Genomic DNA, 16,059 nt, shown 5'->3' with positions numbered 1-16,059 from the left:
ATGAATTACGTCTTATCTTACTCTGTGGCGGATAGGTGTGGACCGCGCCGCTCGCTTTAGCCCCCTTCATTCACCGTATTACATGAATTACGTCTTATCTTACTCTAGATAAGGAGGAAGAACAGAAAATTTGGTCACCACTTTTATGTATTACACACACAAAAGGGCACAACTGTCGTATAGGCAAAGCAAAAGGGCTTTAGATATCGGATGGATAAATAACTTGCCATGTGTGGAGAAACAAAGAATCCATACAGATCCAACTCAATTATGTAGTATTACTATTACACACACAAAAGGGCTTTAGTTTATTTACTTGTACTTTCTCGCTTCTCGTTTAGATTCTCAGGGTTTTCTGTTGGGTTGCATGCATCTCCAGCCTCTATCCCAACTTGCTTGGAACATAAGGCTTTGTTGTTGTTGTTGTTGTTGTATACTACTCTCTCCGTCCCAAAATTCTTGTCTTAGATTTGTCTATATATGAATGTATCTAGTCACGTTTTAGTATTTTGATACATCCATTTGTAGACAAACCTAAGACAAGAATTTTGAGACAGAGGAAGTACTTTTTATTTAGAAGTCTTATATAACAAGCTAACAACAGAATAGCATGTATCGATTACATCTCGAGGAGAAATGACTTCTAAAGAAGGGCCCTTAACGCCTTATTATTCTGTCTCATCTTGTTCACCACCTCATATGAGAACAATACTAAATAGGTTGCAAAGCCACAGTCAAACTTCAGCCTCTGCCTTCTTCCATGTCACGAGCTTTTGAAGAAATTCTTGCACCTGAATCAAAAGTTAAAATATTAGTAGTTATTTTATTGGGTACAACTAACAAGACCACAATGCAATGCATTTGAGGTTGAATACATTACCTGGGCCGGGTCCTCCAGTGAGTACGACGCTTTAGTCCACTTGCGCTCCTTGCTGACAAGGATCCCCAATCCGCCGTCTCGTCCACGAAGCACCTAATTGCAAAAAAAGTGGAGAGATAGATTAAATAATGATTTAGCAAGATTATGTTTCCGTGTTTAGATGAAATTGTAAAGAATTCCACCTTGAATGCATCTTCATCTGTCCTATCATCGCCGATAAAGATGGCTACCACCTGAGAACTGTCCCAATTATTTTTGCGGGCTAGCTGCTCGAGTAGATACTTGACTGCATACCCCTTGTTGAATTCAGCATTAGGACCAACCTCTAAAACCTATAAAATGGCATACAAGTGTACATGTGATGAATATGATCAAAGTTAAGCTTCATGCACTAGCCAACGCAACCAAAAGTCCGAACTGGTGGAAAGGGCTAGGCAATCCACATATACACTTTAACACCCCCTCTCGCGTGTACACTTGAGATGGGGTGTTTAAGTGTACATGTGGATTGCCTAGCCCTTTCCATTAGTTTGAAATTTTTGTTGTGTTAGCTAGTGCATGAAGCTTGACAATCAAAACATTTAAACTTGATTGATGTCCAACCAAATCTACTTACCTTGTCACCATCAGTTACTCTGAGCTCAGGAAAACCTTTAATGGTTTTCTTGACAAGCTTCTTAACCAGTTCCTGTTTCTGCAAAGAAATAAAAAAACGAACGTTAGGAAAATTATTTCAATATAGCAAAGAGGTGGAAGAACTCGAATTTCTAATTACTCTCCCACAAAAAACCGTGGCTTCCTAAGATGGAGTTTCCTCGATTCGAGGGTGATGGGGTGCGAATTTGGTTGGATAACTGTGAAGTGTATTTCCAGCTGTATCAAATTCCGGAAGGATTCAAGGTGATGTCGGCATCTCTGCGTTTGCACGACAATGCAGCTCACTGGTATCAAACAAGTAAACACACTGATTCTTGTGCAGATTAGCCACAGTTCAAAGCAGCTATCCTGCAAAAGTTTGATGTTAACATGCACCGCAACTGTCTGTGAGAGCTGTTGTTGTTGAAACAAACAGAGAAAGTGCAGCAATACCGCACACTGTTTAATCAGCTGGTGTATCAGGTTCGACTGTATGACTCGACTATCAGTGAGACTATGTTGGTGACACAACTTGTGCTAGGGTTGAAGGAGGAGATCTGAGCTGCAGTCGAAATTCAGCTACCCAACATTGTTCTGATCGCAGCAGAATATGCTCTGGTTCAGGAAGCTGTGTTAGAGAGACAGAGACTGCAAATTTCCAAGGGCCCAAGACAACTACCTGTCACCTAGTTTACAGCACATCGTCAGGGAAATCCTTCTAAACCACAATTTGTGGCAGGTGACCTCTGGCGTGCAAAACAATTCAGAGTTCAGAAGAGCCAATGGACTTTGTTACAGCTGTGGAGGCAAGTACAGCCAGGGCCACGTATGTCCCAATAAACCACAACTTCAACTCAAAGCATTAGAAGGGCATGAGATTAAGGGCACACTGACAGATGAAATTTTCAACACACTTACTATAGAAGAAGCTGTTGAGGATGTAGCAGCTTACTTATCAGTGAATGCTCTGGCTGGGTCTGAAAATCCCAAGACTATTCGACTGAGGGATTTAGTGGAAAATAAGGTCATGTTGTTGCTGGTGGATTCAGGAAGTTCTCACACTTCCATTGATAAGCAATTGACTGACAAACTTCAACATAAAGCTACTGCTCTCAACAAACCTTTGCAAGTCAAAGTGGCAAATGGTGAACAATTGCAGCGTGACTCTGAACTGAAAGAGTTGCAGTGGTGGATCAATGGTCATACATTCACATCTGACATGAAGGTGATTGATCTAGGGGGGTCTGATGCAATATTGGGCATGGATTGGTTGGAACAATGGGGAGCTATGACATGTCATTGGGAAGAAAACTGGCTCCAGTTTGACAAGCAAGGGCAACAAGTGAATTACAAGGCATTGTGGAGAAAACACAGGCTGAGCTCCAGGCCATCACTATGGATCAAATGTTTAAGTGGCAGAAAGACAATGATATATGGGCCACAGCAGTGCTCTCACTCTCTCTCCACACTGAAAAACATACAGTGCCTTAGTGCATAGCAAAAACCCTGGCTGATTTTGCTGATGTTTTTGAAGATCCAAAGCAACTACCTCCTCGCAGAGTTTTTGACTGCAATTTCCCTACTGCCAGATAGTGCTCCCTTTAATGTCAGACCCTATAGATATAACCGTCAACAAGAGGATGAGATTGAGAAGCAATTGACTGAGATGTTGGCCTCTGGGTTGATAAAACCTAGCATGTCCCACTTTGCATCCCCTATCCTGTTGGTCAGAAAGAAAGATGGTACACGGAGATTTTGTGTGGACTACAGGAGATTGAACACTGTAACAGTTAAGAACAAGTTCCCTAAATGGTTCTCTAAACTAGATTTGAGAGTTAGATATCACCAGATCAGAATGGTGGAAACTGATGAGGAGAAACTGCTTTTAAAACCCATCATTGGCAGTACCAATTCAGGGTCATGTCCTTTGGTTTGACAAATGCTCCGGCAACTTTTCAATGTTTGATGAATGTGATCTTTGGTAGATATGTCAGAAACATTTTGTTGGTTTTTATGGATGATATCCTAATCTTCAGTGAGACTCTAGAAGAGCATCAGCAACACTTACAGCAAGTACTTCAGATATTGACGGAAAATCAGCTATATGCTAAGCCGAGCAAGTGCCCATTTGCCAACCAGGAGTAAAGCTACCTAGGCCATATCATTTCTGACAAAGGAGTGTCTACAGACCCTGAGAAGACTAAAGCAATGGAACAGTGGCTACAACCAATTTCCTTTACAGAGTTAAGGGGCTTCCTGGGCCTCACTAGGTTTTACAGAAAATTCGTACAACAGAATGGCATGATGGCCAAACCATTAACTTCTTTATTACAACAGAAAGTGTTCCAGTGGACACCTTCAGCTCAGGCTGCATTTGACAAATTGAAATTGGCAATGGCATCTACTCCTGTGCTGGCCCTACCTGACTTCTCTCAGCCCTTCAGTATTGAAACTAATGCTTGTGACACTGGCATAGGAGCTGTCTTGAGCCAGCAAGGACATCCAGTGGCCTACTACAGCAAAGCACTTGGAGTTAACAGCCAAAAGCTGCCCACTTATGAGAAGGAGTTCTTGGCTATTATGATGGCAGTTGACAAATGGAGATCCTATCTCAACAGAGGGCCTTTTGTCATTAAAACAGACCACAAAAGCTTGTGTAATTTGGAAGATCAAGTACTCCACATTGAACTACAGAAGAAAGCCATGGCTAAGCTAGCTGGTCTGCAATTCAAATTCCAGTACAATAAAGGCTGTGAAAACAAAGCAGCAGATGCTCTTTCCAGAGTGGGGTATGTTTTTGCAATACAGGCAGTTTCCACTGCTCAGCCTTTGGCTGCAAGAGGTCATCAATTCCTACAGTGTGGACACCAGGGCACAGGAGTTGCTCACAAAATTGGCAGTTTTCCAGGGGCAGAACAAAGGTATACCTTAAGACAGGGCCTGATCAGATATCAGGACAGTATTTGGGTGGGAGCTAACTCAGGCCTCCACACTAAACTAATTGAGTCCTTCCATGCCTCTCCTGTTGGGGGCCACACTGGCATTCAAGCAACATACCAGAGGGTCAAGAAACTGTTTTATTGGGAAGGGATTAAACAGGATGTCCAGAACTTTGTGCAGCAATGTCAAATATGTCAACAGGCCAAGCATGAAAACTGCAAATACCCAGGTCTTCTCAACCCCTTGCCCATACCTACTAAAGCCTGGGAAGATGTCACCATGGATTTTGTTGAAGGACTACCTAAATCCAACGGTTTCAATGTGATTTTAGTAGTAGTGGACAAATACACAAAATACAGTCATTTTATACCTCTGAAACACCCCTATACAGCTGCAACAGTGGTTCCATTTATGCAAAATATAGTCAGGTTAAATAGCATGCCTCTGACTATTACTTCAGATAGAGAGACTGTTTTTACCAGCCATTTTTGGAATGAATTACTGGCCATATGGGGCCCCAAGCTAGAGATGTCCACTGGCAGACATCCTCAGACTGATGGACAGTCAGAAAGGGTGAACCAATGTCTTGAAATGTATCTCAGGTGTGCTGTGCGTGATTCTCCAACAATGTGGCACAATTGGTTAGCCCTGGCAGAGTTCTGGTACAATACATCACACCACTCTTCTTTGGGATGTTCCCCCTTTAAAGCTTTATATGGCCAAGAACCGCAGATGGGACAGTTTTCTGTGGGAGAGTTGGTATTTCTGAAACTTCAACCTCATGGACAACCATCCTTGATCAACAGACCTTGTCCCAAGCTGGCCTTCAAATATTTTGGCCCTTTTCAGATCATGGAGAAGATGGGTCCAGCAGCTTACAAATTGGATTTACCAGCAGAAGCTCAGATCCACCCAGTCCTCCATGTTTCCCAGCTCAAGCAACATGTGCCAGACCATACTCCAGTCTTCAGATCTATCCCCAAACCACCGACAATGGACACTGAAGGTTTATGCTGTCAGCACCTCACCTCCGTTGGGTGCTGCAGAACCAGGTAACCGCAAGATGAAGAAGATAGGAGACAGAGTGGCTAAGTGTGGTGTGCCCGTGGGCTGTGTGTGAGCCTTGTTGGGCCGTGGGCCGTGCGTTAAAGTGAGTGGCGTGTGTGAGTAGAGCAGTATATAAGCTCGCATTCCTGTAGCTGTTCGGCATCGGCAATTATATGAAATGAAATAGTTTCTCCTTTCTCTCTTGTGCTCTGCTTTCTTCCCCAAGTCGCCACCAACCCCTGATCCCAAATCCTAGGGTTCATCCCCAAGGCAAGGACGTGACAGTCTGGCCCCACATAACAAGAGACAAAAACAATGAAACTTTAGCTTTAGTTATACCTTCTTCTCAAAAACCCTGTAGTGCACTGAAATGCAAAATTGTTTATTTTCAACACTAGCACCCTTTATGTCTCTGATAACCTCCTCCAAACGCTCTCTCGCCTGTCATGCAAGTAATGCATTAGCATTTCCAGAATGTAATGAAATTGAATAACAGATATGCGGATTATTATAGTTCGTTGTATTTTATACCCCGTTTATAACAGGTTCGTACTCGCTGGTAGGTTGGTAGGCTTCTGCTTCGTCACTCTGCAGGTAAAATCTTTACGTAAATTCTGAACACGTCAAAGAGAAAGGATAAACTACATATAGCAATTGCTCAATTTAATAATGGCTTACGAGTTTGATGTCTGCTCCGTGGCTCCCTGCATAGTGCAGATTTTCAAGCATAATGAAACTTTTCACCTGTAGATGAATAGCAAAACAAGTGAGTCACTAATTACTGTTAGGAAAGCAACTTATCATTATTGAAGGCCCAAGGGGCATATATATATATTACACAAAACTTGAGGTGCAAGGAAAGTAAACATAGACTAATAAGGACTCCTAGACTAATACTAATACTTCCTAACACCCCCCTCAAATGCAAAGCGTATGCAATAGCATTGCATTTGAAGAAGTGTAATACTAAAAAAATGATAATCCAAATCCGCGTCTTGAGAGTGTCGTCGTAGCATGAAGAGTCTTCAAAACTTGTCGAGTCGCCGAAGAAGATAACGAAGAGATGACACATCAGAGGTAGACACCGCATCACTTGAAGATACAAGAGAAGTATCAAGAGAAGATGGGTTGTCAAAAGAAGATGGCACATCAAGAGAAAGACACCGCATCACTTGAAGATACAACATAAGTATCAAGAGAAGATGGGTTGTCAAAAGAAGATGGCACATCAAGAGGAAGACACCGCATCACTTGAAGATACAACATAAGTATCAAGAGAAGATGGGTTGTCCAAAGAAGATGGCACATCAAGAGAATAAAGCATTGCACGGAAAATTATAGTCCACGACAACCGTCGGCGAAAGAAGTTCGGCGGATAAGACACGATGGGCGTAGATCGACAATACAAAAGAATTACAGAAAATCCTATAGAAAACAACAAGGGCAAATAGGCCACAAAAGTTGTATAAAAAAAGGATCTAGAACGGAAGAAAGGCTGACGGACAAAGGTATGATGGACTCGCATGGCATGAGAAAACAAAAATATCAATGGATTTGGTGGACGTAGCGGAAAACAAGGAAGCTAAAAGCTAGGAAGCATACACGACACAAAGATGCAAAATCCATCGTGTATGCAGAAGACATTGTACTTTTTTTTTATTGTTGTTGAAATCAAAATAGGAACGGAGCAGAAGCTAGCACGCCACCAGCCACGTACGTGACGGAAAGGCAGCAGCTAGCATGCATGAGCGAATGCAGCACCACGCAGCAAGAGGAACCAGGTAGCAGCAGGTACACCGGACGAAGATCGCGAACGCAACACCACACAGCAAGAGGAAACAGGTAGCAGCAGGTACACCGAACGAAGATCATCACGCAGCAGCGACCAAACCCAGACAGACCAACACAACAACGAAGAACAACTGGGTAGCACGTCATAGTGTCACCAAATTCTGGGCAGCAGGTGCCCACGCGCCACGAGCGAAGCAGCTGGGCGGCAGGCGGCCACGCAGCTTGATGGATCTCGCGGGGAGCAGTCAATGTGCATGCAACGGTCATACGTCTGGCCAGGAGGTGGCATCGGCCTTGAGATGGACGAGGCGACCTCGATTTGGATTGGAGTGGGATGGGGCGGCGCCTCGTTCTGGATCAGGAGCCGCCGCGAGTTCTCGTTCTGGATCAGGAGCCGCCGTGAGTTCTCGTTCTGGATCAGGAGCCGCCGCGAGTTCTGGAGCCACCGCGAGACCTGGATCAGGAGGCGCTTGACCTGGAGCCGCCACGAGACTGGAGCCGCCGCAAGACCTGGAACCGCCGCGAGTTAGAGCGGGGACGAGATCCGATCCAGGCAGCAGGTGGAGCGCGGCGAGATCGAGATACGATCCAGGCAGCAGTCGGGACGGAGCGAGATCCAGGCGACGTGAACGGCGGCTGGAGTAGATCGAGGCGGACGGGATCCAGCGGGGGCAGGAGCGGGAACAAGATCCAAACCGGGGGGGGGCTGGTGCGGGTGTTGGATCTGGCGGCACAGCAACAGCGGGACGAGAACGAGAGCTGCAGCAGGAGGAGATCGGGAGCAACAGCTAGACGAACAACGACTGCGTGGAGAAGGATCGGAGCACGAGTTGCGCGTGCGAAAAAATAACCTAAGGCTCTAATACCATGTTAGGAAAGCAACTTATCATTATTGAAGGCCCAAGGGACATATATATATTACACAAGACTTGAGGTGCAAGGAAAGTAAACATAGACTAATAAGGACTCCTAGACTAATACTAATACTTCCTAACAATTACAAATGTATAGACCATCCAAATTAAAAGGCTACTAGATACCAATTAGTCGGTAATACCTTATCGCGGGCCCTTCCACCGACGACTGAAGTGGCGCACAAGGAGGCAACTTCTTGAACAACATCGCGCATCTGATAATATGGAGTCAGGGATAAGAAAGACCTACAAATATCAAGTAACATGCAAGAATTTTTCTTTTCATTAGGCTTACCTCACTGGACATGTATGCCTCGTCAGGATTATTTACTTTCGGCGACAATGTTCCGTCGTAGTCCAGGAAGAGGGCTATCGTCTTGCCCTGCCAGTTGGTTGTGATTTCAGCAAAGCAATCAATAGCGGAAGGGCGTTTAGCCTGCAATGAAGCATACATTAGAAAATGCTACAAAAGTCAGTCAACAAATAACTAAAACTTGTGATTATGCAAATGTACACTTTTAGAAGACACACTTTTATTCAAATTCAGAAAATCTTGTTTAAGTGGCTCAAACTTGTGAAAAGGTAAATATTGTACTTAAGCATGTATTTTAAACATACTTTTATTGTGAGGTCAAATTTTAAATGTCCACTTCATCCATTAGATGTAAAAAAATGCTTTCCTCCATGGGCATCTGCACGAGGAGGTCTATATAGAGGTACTACCCTGGGTTGGGAGATAGTAAGACATATGGGAAGGTATGCAAACTCAAGAAATCATTTTATGGTTGGAAATTGTCTCCAGAGGCATGTTTTGACAACGTGTGGTGTGTGGCATGGGATACTCCCAGTGCAGTTGAGATGATGCAGTTTTCTATATGCATTGGAAGTCACATATCACAAATTCATAATCCTAGGGGGTATCACGTGGAAATGTCCCAGGTTATGCAAATCTGCAAATTTCCATCAGAGCCATCAGTTTAGCTATGAATGGTCAGATATCATGTTGTCCTTTTGCTGCCATTCATTTTCTAGAAAATACCCCTAGATATATGTTCTCCTCTTCTGTCCCCAGTTGATGGAGCTCTTGAATGCACTAACAGAAGGCATGTGCTTTTCATGTGTGCATAATCAAGTAGGAATATATGCTAGCATGAAGAATAAAAAGCAATAAATTTGAAACATAAGTTTAACAGATACCCCCTCCGTCCCAAAATAAGTGACTCAAAAATGACTCAATTTTGTCCGTCCAAAAATAAGTGACTAAAAAATGACTCAACTTTGCACCGTGCAAATTTGAGTCATTTTTGAGTCACTTATTTTGGGAAGGAGGAAGTAGTATATAACTTATAACACGATAATGGTTTTTCTAAGAGCATCGAGAACCACAAGCGTGTGACTTTCTGAAATCATGTGCAGTTACGTATGTAACTGCATTTTTTTTGTAATTATTTGAAACACAAGCTCATCTCAACTTAAAAAGATATCCATATTCCAAATTTAGGTTTATTGATATAGATATATGTTCCAGCATAATCGGTGTGGCAGTTTTCAAAATGAATGGGTTGTAGTTGTAAAATACGTAGATTGCCAAATGCATTGCTCAAAAGGAATTGGATAGTTAAATATTTCAGTTGTCCTCTAATAGAAAACTTGTTGACTGTCAGCCAACTACACTAGTGCTACTTTTGATGGAAATCTTGACAGGCCCAAATGGCACAGGCCCGGGAAGGTCCAGGACCTTGCATCCACAAAGTGTAACAGCGGGCTGAATTTTGAAGACAGTCATTTAAGAAGGGTTTCTTTGCAAACTGAAACATGTGGTTTGCAGGTAGTTTTCTGCAAAATGACTGGGGGGGGGGGGCTGAGATGACATCAAGGCTGTTGGCAGATGCTCAAACTGACCACACCGAAAATTTGCAGATTTTCAGAAGATAGTGTGTTTCCACCTGATGCACCCCGCTATCCTGGTGGTGTATGTTGATGATATAATGATAGCCAATGATGATGTTAAAGAAATTAACCTCAAGGAGAGATTGGGGAAAACATTTGAAGTGAAAAATCTTGGGCAACTTCTTACAAGTATATACAAAGAGAAAGAAAAGGTAGGGGGTTGTACAAGGGCCTAGGCCAGAGAGTTGAGCCAGCAGCCAAGAGGAGCAGCAAGCTCAGAGGAGAGCCTAAAAGATAAAGACGTACGTTCCTTTTTAGAGAGGAGAGAACCAGGGTTAGTATTCTAAAAAATCTTTCTATTCCTTCTGCTTCCAAATGCTCCAGGCAACCAAGATGAATACCTCCATGAAGAATGGCTTGGCAAAAGCAGCTTTGTCAGCAATGATGGCAGGGGTGATATCATAGTTAATAGAAGAACCAATGCATATCCTATGTCAACAGGAACTGCGAAAAGGGCAAGACAGGAAGAGGTGATCTATAGGTCCATTAGCACATAGGACAGCCATGTGCATCCTCTCAACAAGAAAGTTCTTTCTGAGAAGTATGCCTCAGTATTAGGTCTGTCTTTCAAAAGTAGCCAGGCAGGATCCTTCAGCTTTGGAGAGCATTTTGATGACCGTATCCATCTGACAGTTGAAGAGCAAAAGATAAGGCGTAAATTTTCTTGGAAGAGAAGCGATTATTTGCCCAGGAGTAGGTCCAGTGATCATGAATTTCTTGAGTAAGATGAACATTCTAAAGGAGCTTCCTGAATCTAAAGCCTGTTCTGAAAGAGGGAGGTGAAACATATCCAGAAGCTCATTGTGCCCAGTCACCTGCTTCACAGAGACAGTATCATCGTTGGCAAAAGAATGGAGCATGGGGAAGAGTTGACTAAGGCAAGGGCTAGATAGAACTGAGTTTTACTTATGGACAGAACAGTAGGCAGCAGAAAAATAGTTGTTGTAAAGCTTGATAACATCTAGCTGCCAGAAGGAACCAACCCTTTGATCAGAGCAAGGGATAGTGTCATTTTAATTTTAATAATTCCAGACTAGGCAAGCAATGTTATAAGTTTGAGGTAGGAATTGAGAAGGGATATTGGCTTATAGTGATTTTAATTTGATTATGATTGAATCACCATGAGATTGATAGCTTCTTCATAAAGGAGAAAATGGATGGTGGAATGCTACAACTTGCTTACGTAAAATTCGATGAGCAATTAGCAGACTGTCTCACTAAGGGGCTAGAAACCTAGTGATGGTATGGCTATTGGTAGCAAGATGGGCATGATTATATCTTGAGGGGTGTGTGTGATATTAATATTGTGCACGTACTAAAATGAGCAACAACAAACAACAACAACAAAGCCTTTAGTCATAAACAAGTTGGGGTAGGCTAGAGGTGAAACCCATAAGATCTCGCGACCAACTCATGATTCTGGCACATGGATAGCAAGCTTCCACGCACCCCTGTCCATGGCTAGTTCTTTGGTGATATCCTTTAGATCTCTCTTTACGGACTCTTCCCATGTCAAATTCGGTCTACCCCGGCCTCTCTTGACACTATCAACATGCTTTAGCCATCCGCTATGCACTGGGTCTTCTGGAGGCCTGTGCTGAATATGCCCAAACCATCCCAGACGATGTTGGACAAGCTTTTCTTCAATTGGCACTACCCCAACTCTATCTCGTATATCATCATTTCCGGATTCGGTCCTTCCTTGTGTGGCCACACATCCATCTCAACATGCGCATCTCCGCCACACCTAGCTGTTGCACATGTCACCTTTTAGTCGGCCAACACTTAGCGCCATACAACATTGCGGGTCGGACCGCCGTCCTATAGAACTTGCCTTTTAGCTTTTGTGGCACCGTCTTCTCACAGAGAATGCCAGAAGCTTGGCGCCACTTCATCCATCCGGCTTTAATTCGATGGTTCACATCTTCATCGATATCCCCATCCTTCTGCAACATTGACCCCAAATATCGAAAGGTGTCCTTCTGAGGCACCATCTGCCTATCAAGGTAACCCCCCCTCCTCCTTGTGCCTAGTAGTACTGAAAGCGCATCTCATGTACTCGGTCTTAGTCCTAGTAAGTCTAAAATCTTTCGATTCCAAGGTTTGCCTCCATAACTCCAACTTCCTGTTGACCCTCGCCCGTCTATCATCGACTGACACCACATCGTCCACAAAGAGCATACACCATGGGATATCTCCTTGTATATCCCTTGTGACCTCATCCATCACCAAGGCAAAAAGATAAGGGCTCAATGTTGACCCCTGATGCAGTCCTATCTTAATTGGGAAGTCATCAGTGTCGCCATCACTTGTTCGAACACTTGTCACAACATTGTGGTACATGTCCTTGAGGAGGGTAATGTACTTTGCTGGGACTTTGTGTTTCTCCAAGGCCCACCACATAACATTCCGCGGTATCTTATCATAGGCCTTCTCCAAGTCAATGAACACCATATGCAAGTCCTTCTTTTGCTCCCTATATCTCTTCATAAGTTTTCGTACCAAGAAAATGGCTTCCATGGTCGACCTCTCAGGCATGAAACCAAACTGATTTTTGGTCACGCTTGTCATTCTTCTTAAGCGGTGTTCAATGGCTCTCTCCCATAGCTTCATTGTATGGCTCATCAATTTAATTCCACGGTAATTGGTACAACTCTGAACATCCCCTTGTTCTTGAAGATTGATACTAATATACTTCGTCTCCATTCTTCTGGCATCTTGTTTGCCCGAAAAATGAGGTTGAAAAGTTTGGTTAGCCATACTATCGCTATGTCCCCGAGGCCTCTCCACACCTCAATGGGGATACAATCAGGGCCCCATCGCCTTGCCTCCTTTCATCCTCTTTAAAGCCTCCTTGACCTCCGACTCCTGGATTGACTGCACAAAACGCCTGCTAGTATCATCAAAGGAGTCGTCCAGATCACTGGTAGAGCTCTCACCCTCCCCATTGAACAACTTGTCAAAGTACTCCTGCCATCTATGCTTAATCTCCTCGTTCTTCACCAGGAGTTGCTTTGCTCCGTCCTTTATGCACTTGATTTGGTCAACATCACCCGTGTTCCTCTCTCGGATCTTCGCCATCTTATAGATCTCCCTTTTGCCTTCCTTCGTGTCTAACTGTTGGTAGAGGTCGTCAGACGCCCAACCCCTTGCTTCACTCACAGCTCGTATTGCAACCTTCTTTGCCATCTTGTACTTATCTATGTTGTCTACATTCCTATCCAGATATAGATGTCTGAAACAATCTTTCTTCTCCTTAATTGCCTTGTGGACATCATCGTTTCACCAGCAGGTATCTTTAGCTTCTCTTCTACTTCCCCTGGACACTCCAAACTCCTCCGAGGCCACCTTACGAATGCAAGTCGCCATCTTCATCCACATGTTGTCTGCATCACCTCCTTCCTCCCAAGGGCCCTTCTTAATTGTTAGGAAATATGCAACATGTGTTCCCATGAGGCCATAGGTCGGTATATATACATGCACATGTGTGGAATATATGCAGGAAACCCCTTATACAATGGGATAAGTACGAAAGGGTACATGGCTATATTATATACTCTAACACCTCCCCTCAAACTCATGGTGGATGAACAACACTGAGTTTGGAGAGATAGAAGCCATGATGCGCTCTAGTCTGGGCCTTCATCAGGAAATCCGCCAACTGTAACTCGGAAGGCACATACTGAAGAGCAATAACCTGGTCCTGCACACTAGCGCGCACATAGAAAGCATCAACACCAATATGCTTAGTGAGCTCATGCTTCATAGGATCGCGCGCAATGCTAATAGCACATGTACTGTCAGATAATAACATAGTAGGTGTAGTGACAGAAACACAAAAATCCTGAAGTAACCACCGTAACCAAGTCAACTCAGCCGTCAAAAGAGCCATAGCTCGCAACTCAGCCTCTGCACTCGAACGGGAAACTGCAGTCTGTTTCTTCGTCTTCCAGGCAATGAGAGAACCGCCAAGAAAACACAGTAAGCAGAAAGTGAACACCGATCTGAGGGATCACTAGCCCACGTAGCATCCGAATAAGCCTGAAGCTGTAAAGAACTGGAGCGAGGAAAGAATAGACGGTGAGAGATCGTGCCCCGAAGATATCGTAGAACACGAAGAAGGTGACTATAGTGGACCGAAGTGGGAGCGGAGACAAACTGACTCAGAATATGAATCGATAAGAGATATCCGGACGAGTGACAGGTAGATAGACAAGACTCCCTACAAGATGATGATAACGCGTCAGATCAGGCAAGGGGTCACCATCAGTATCACGGAGGTGGGCATTGAGCTCCATGGGAGTCCCAACAATGTGATCATCAGTAAGATCAGCACGAGCAAGGAGATCCTGGATATACTTTTCTTGAGATATAAAAAAGCCATTAGAGGTAGAAGTGACTTCAATCCCAAGAAAGTAGCGAAGAGATCCAAGATTGGACATAAGAAACTGCTCATTAAGACGGGCCTTTACAAAGGCAATATACTCGGGGTCATCGCCAGTGATGATCATGTCATCGACATATAGAAGAAGAAGAGTCCGACCACGAGGTGAAAGATGGACAAACAATGCTGGATCATGAGCACTTGCTGAAAAACTAGTGGTAGTCACCACAGAGGCAAAATGTTCAAACCAGGCACGGGGGGCTTGCTTAAGGCCATAGAGAGAGCGGCGAAGACGAGATACCATGCCATCACGAACCGAATACCCAGGTGGTGGCTGTGTATATACCTCCTCACGCAGCTCACCATTAAGAAAGGCATTCTTAGCATCAAGCTGAGAGACGGACCAGTGGCGTGAAGAGGCCACGACAAGAAGTGTACGAATAGTTGTCATATGGGCCACAAGAGCAAAAGTCTCGTCGTAATCACGACCAGGGGCGGAGACAGGGGCGAGCAGGGGCTAGAACCCCCCCCCCCAACCGATCGCACCCCCAACAACTATCAGCGGGCAGTGTGGTACTATGTACCGCTGCTCCTTTTTTTAGGGAGAAGTATTATTGTTTCTCTACTAATGGCCGGGAGTAATGAACTTAATTAGCCCATGCTTGATTAACAACGCACTGGAACTAAAGAAGCCCAGCCCATGTGCCATTGTGGCTTTGCCTCTCCACGCGTGCTATGCCATGCAAATACAATCCATCAGATCGAACGGTGTTGCCTGCGTATGGCTGCCATAGGAGAGTCTAGGTCTAGGGCGCTTCCGTAGTCGCCTTCCTCCCTTCTCACAACCACATACCACCACATGGTCGGAGGCTGGAAGATTGGAGACCTGTTATGAGTATTTATCAATTTCAACCTGGCCACTTTATCGCGGCCTGCCGGTGTTGTCGTGGAGTGAACTCTCCGGCTAGATTGTTTTTAAGGCACATACATACAACTAATGACTAATCTATTTCTCTTTGATGCACCAATTTCTAATAGCTTGATTTATAGGAATATTTGTTAATTACATGTATTGGGATGAGATATAGATCTAATTTATTTGTTGCTTCTATTTAGCTATACTATACCTATCGGTTTAACCGAACAGATTATTAACTCTTCTGATCTGATAGATAAATGTATGCAATGCTAAAATGAACAAACAGTCTGAAAACAATTGTTGTTGTGATTTATATAACTTATAATAATTATACAACTAATGCTATTGGAAATGTGTGTTGCTATTTGAGTGTGAGACTTGATTCTTGCTTCTTTGCCCCTCCCCCCTTATATTCAAATCTTGGCTCCGCCCGTGATCACGACCATGCTCCTGCTGAAAACCACGAGCCACGAGACGAGCTTTGTAACGCCCAAGAGAACCATGAGAGCGAGTCTTAACCTTGTAGACCCACTTACAAGTGATAGGACGAACACCTGGAGGAAGAGAAACAAGATCCCATGTACCGGTGCGTTCAAGA

The 16,059-nt window shown here is 44.0% G+C and overlaps 1 protein-coding gene across 2 annotated transcripts; it reads right to left on the bottom strand.

Moving 5' to 3' along the window:
• Positions 1 to 501: 501 nt before the first annotated feature.
• Positions 502 to 8,729, bottom strand: LOC123442765 (probable trehalose-phosphate phosphatase D). 2 transcript variants are annotated; one of them, XM_045118899.1, is made up of 9 exons: positions 8,504 to 8,729; positions 8,352 to 8,423; positions 6,182 to 6,247; positions 6,035 to 6,091; positions 5,843 to 5,944; positions 1,497 to 1,574; positions 1,063 to 1,212; positions 881 to 973; positions 502 to 791 (listed from the first exon to the last, which is right to left on the bottom strand). In XM_045118899.1, exons 1-9 carry the CDS (start codon positions 8,660 to 8,662, stop codon positions 735 to 737), a joined length of 834 nt encoding a protein of 277 aa, XP_044974834.1. In that variant the 5' UTR covers positions 8,663 to 8,729; the 3' UTR covers positions 502 to 734. The 2 variants fall into 2 exon arrangements, with proteins under 2 accessions (XP_044974834.1, XP_044974833.1); XM_045118898.1 differs by having other exon boundaries at positions 881 to 1,212.
• Positions 8,730 to 16,059: the final 7,330 nt, after the last annotated feature.

Source organism: Hordeum vulgare, chromosome 3H (assembly GCF_904849725.1).
Source record: "Hordeum vulgare subsp. vulgare chromosome 3H, MorexV3_pseudomolecules_assembly, whole genome shotgun sequence".
Lineage (NCBI taxonomy): Eukaryota > Viridiplantae > Streptophyta > Magnoliopsida > Poales > Poaceae > Hordeum > Hordeum vulgare.
The sequence above is the reverse complement of the archived record's forward strand: the minus strand, read 5'-3'. Positions and strand labels throughout refer to the sequence as shown.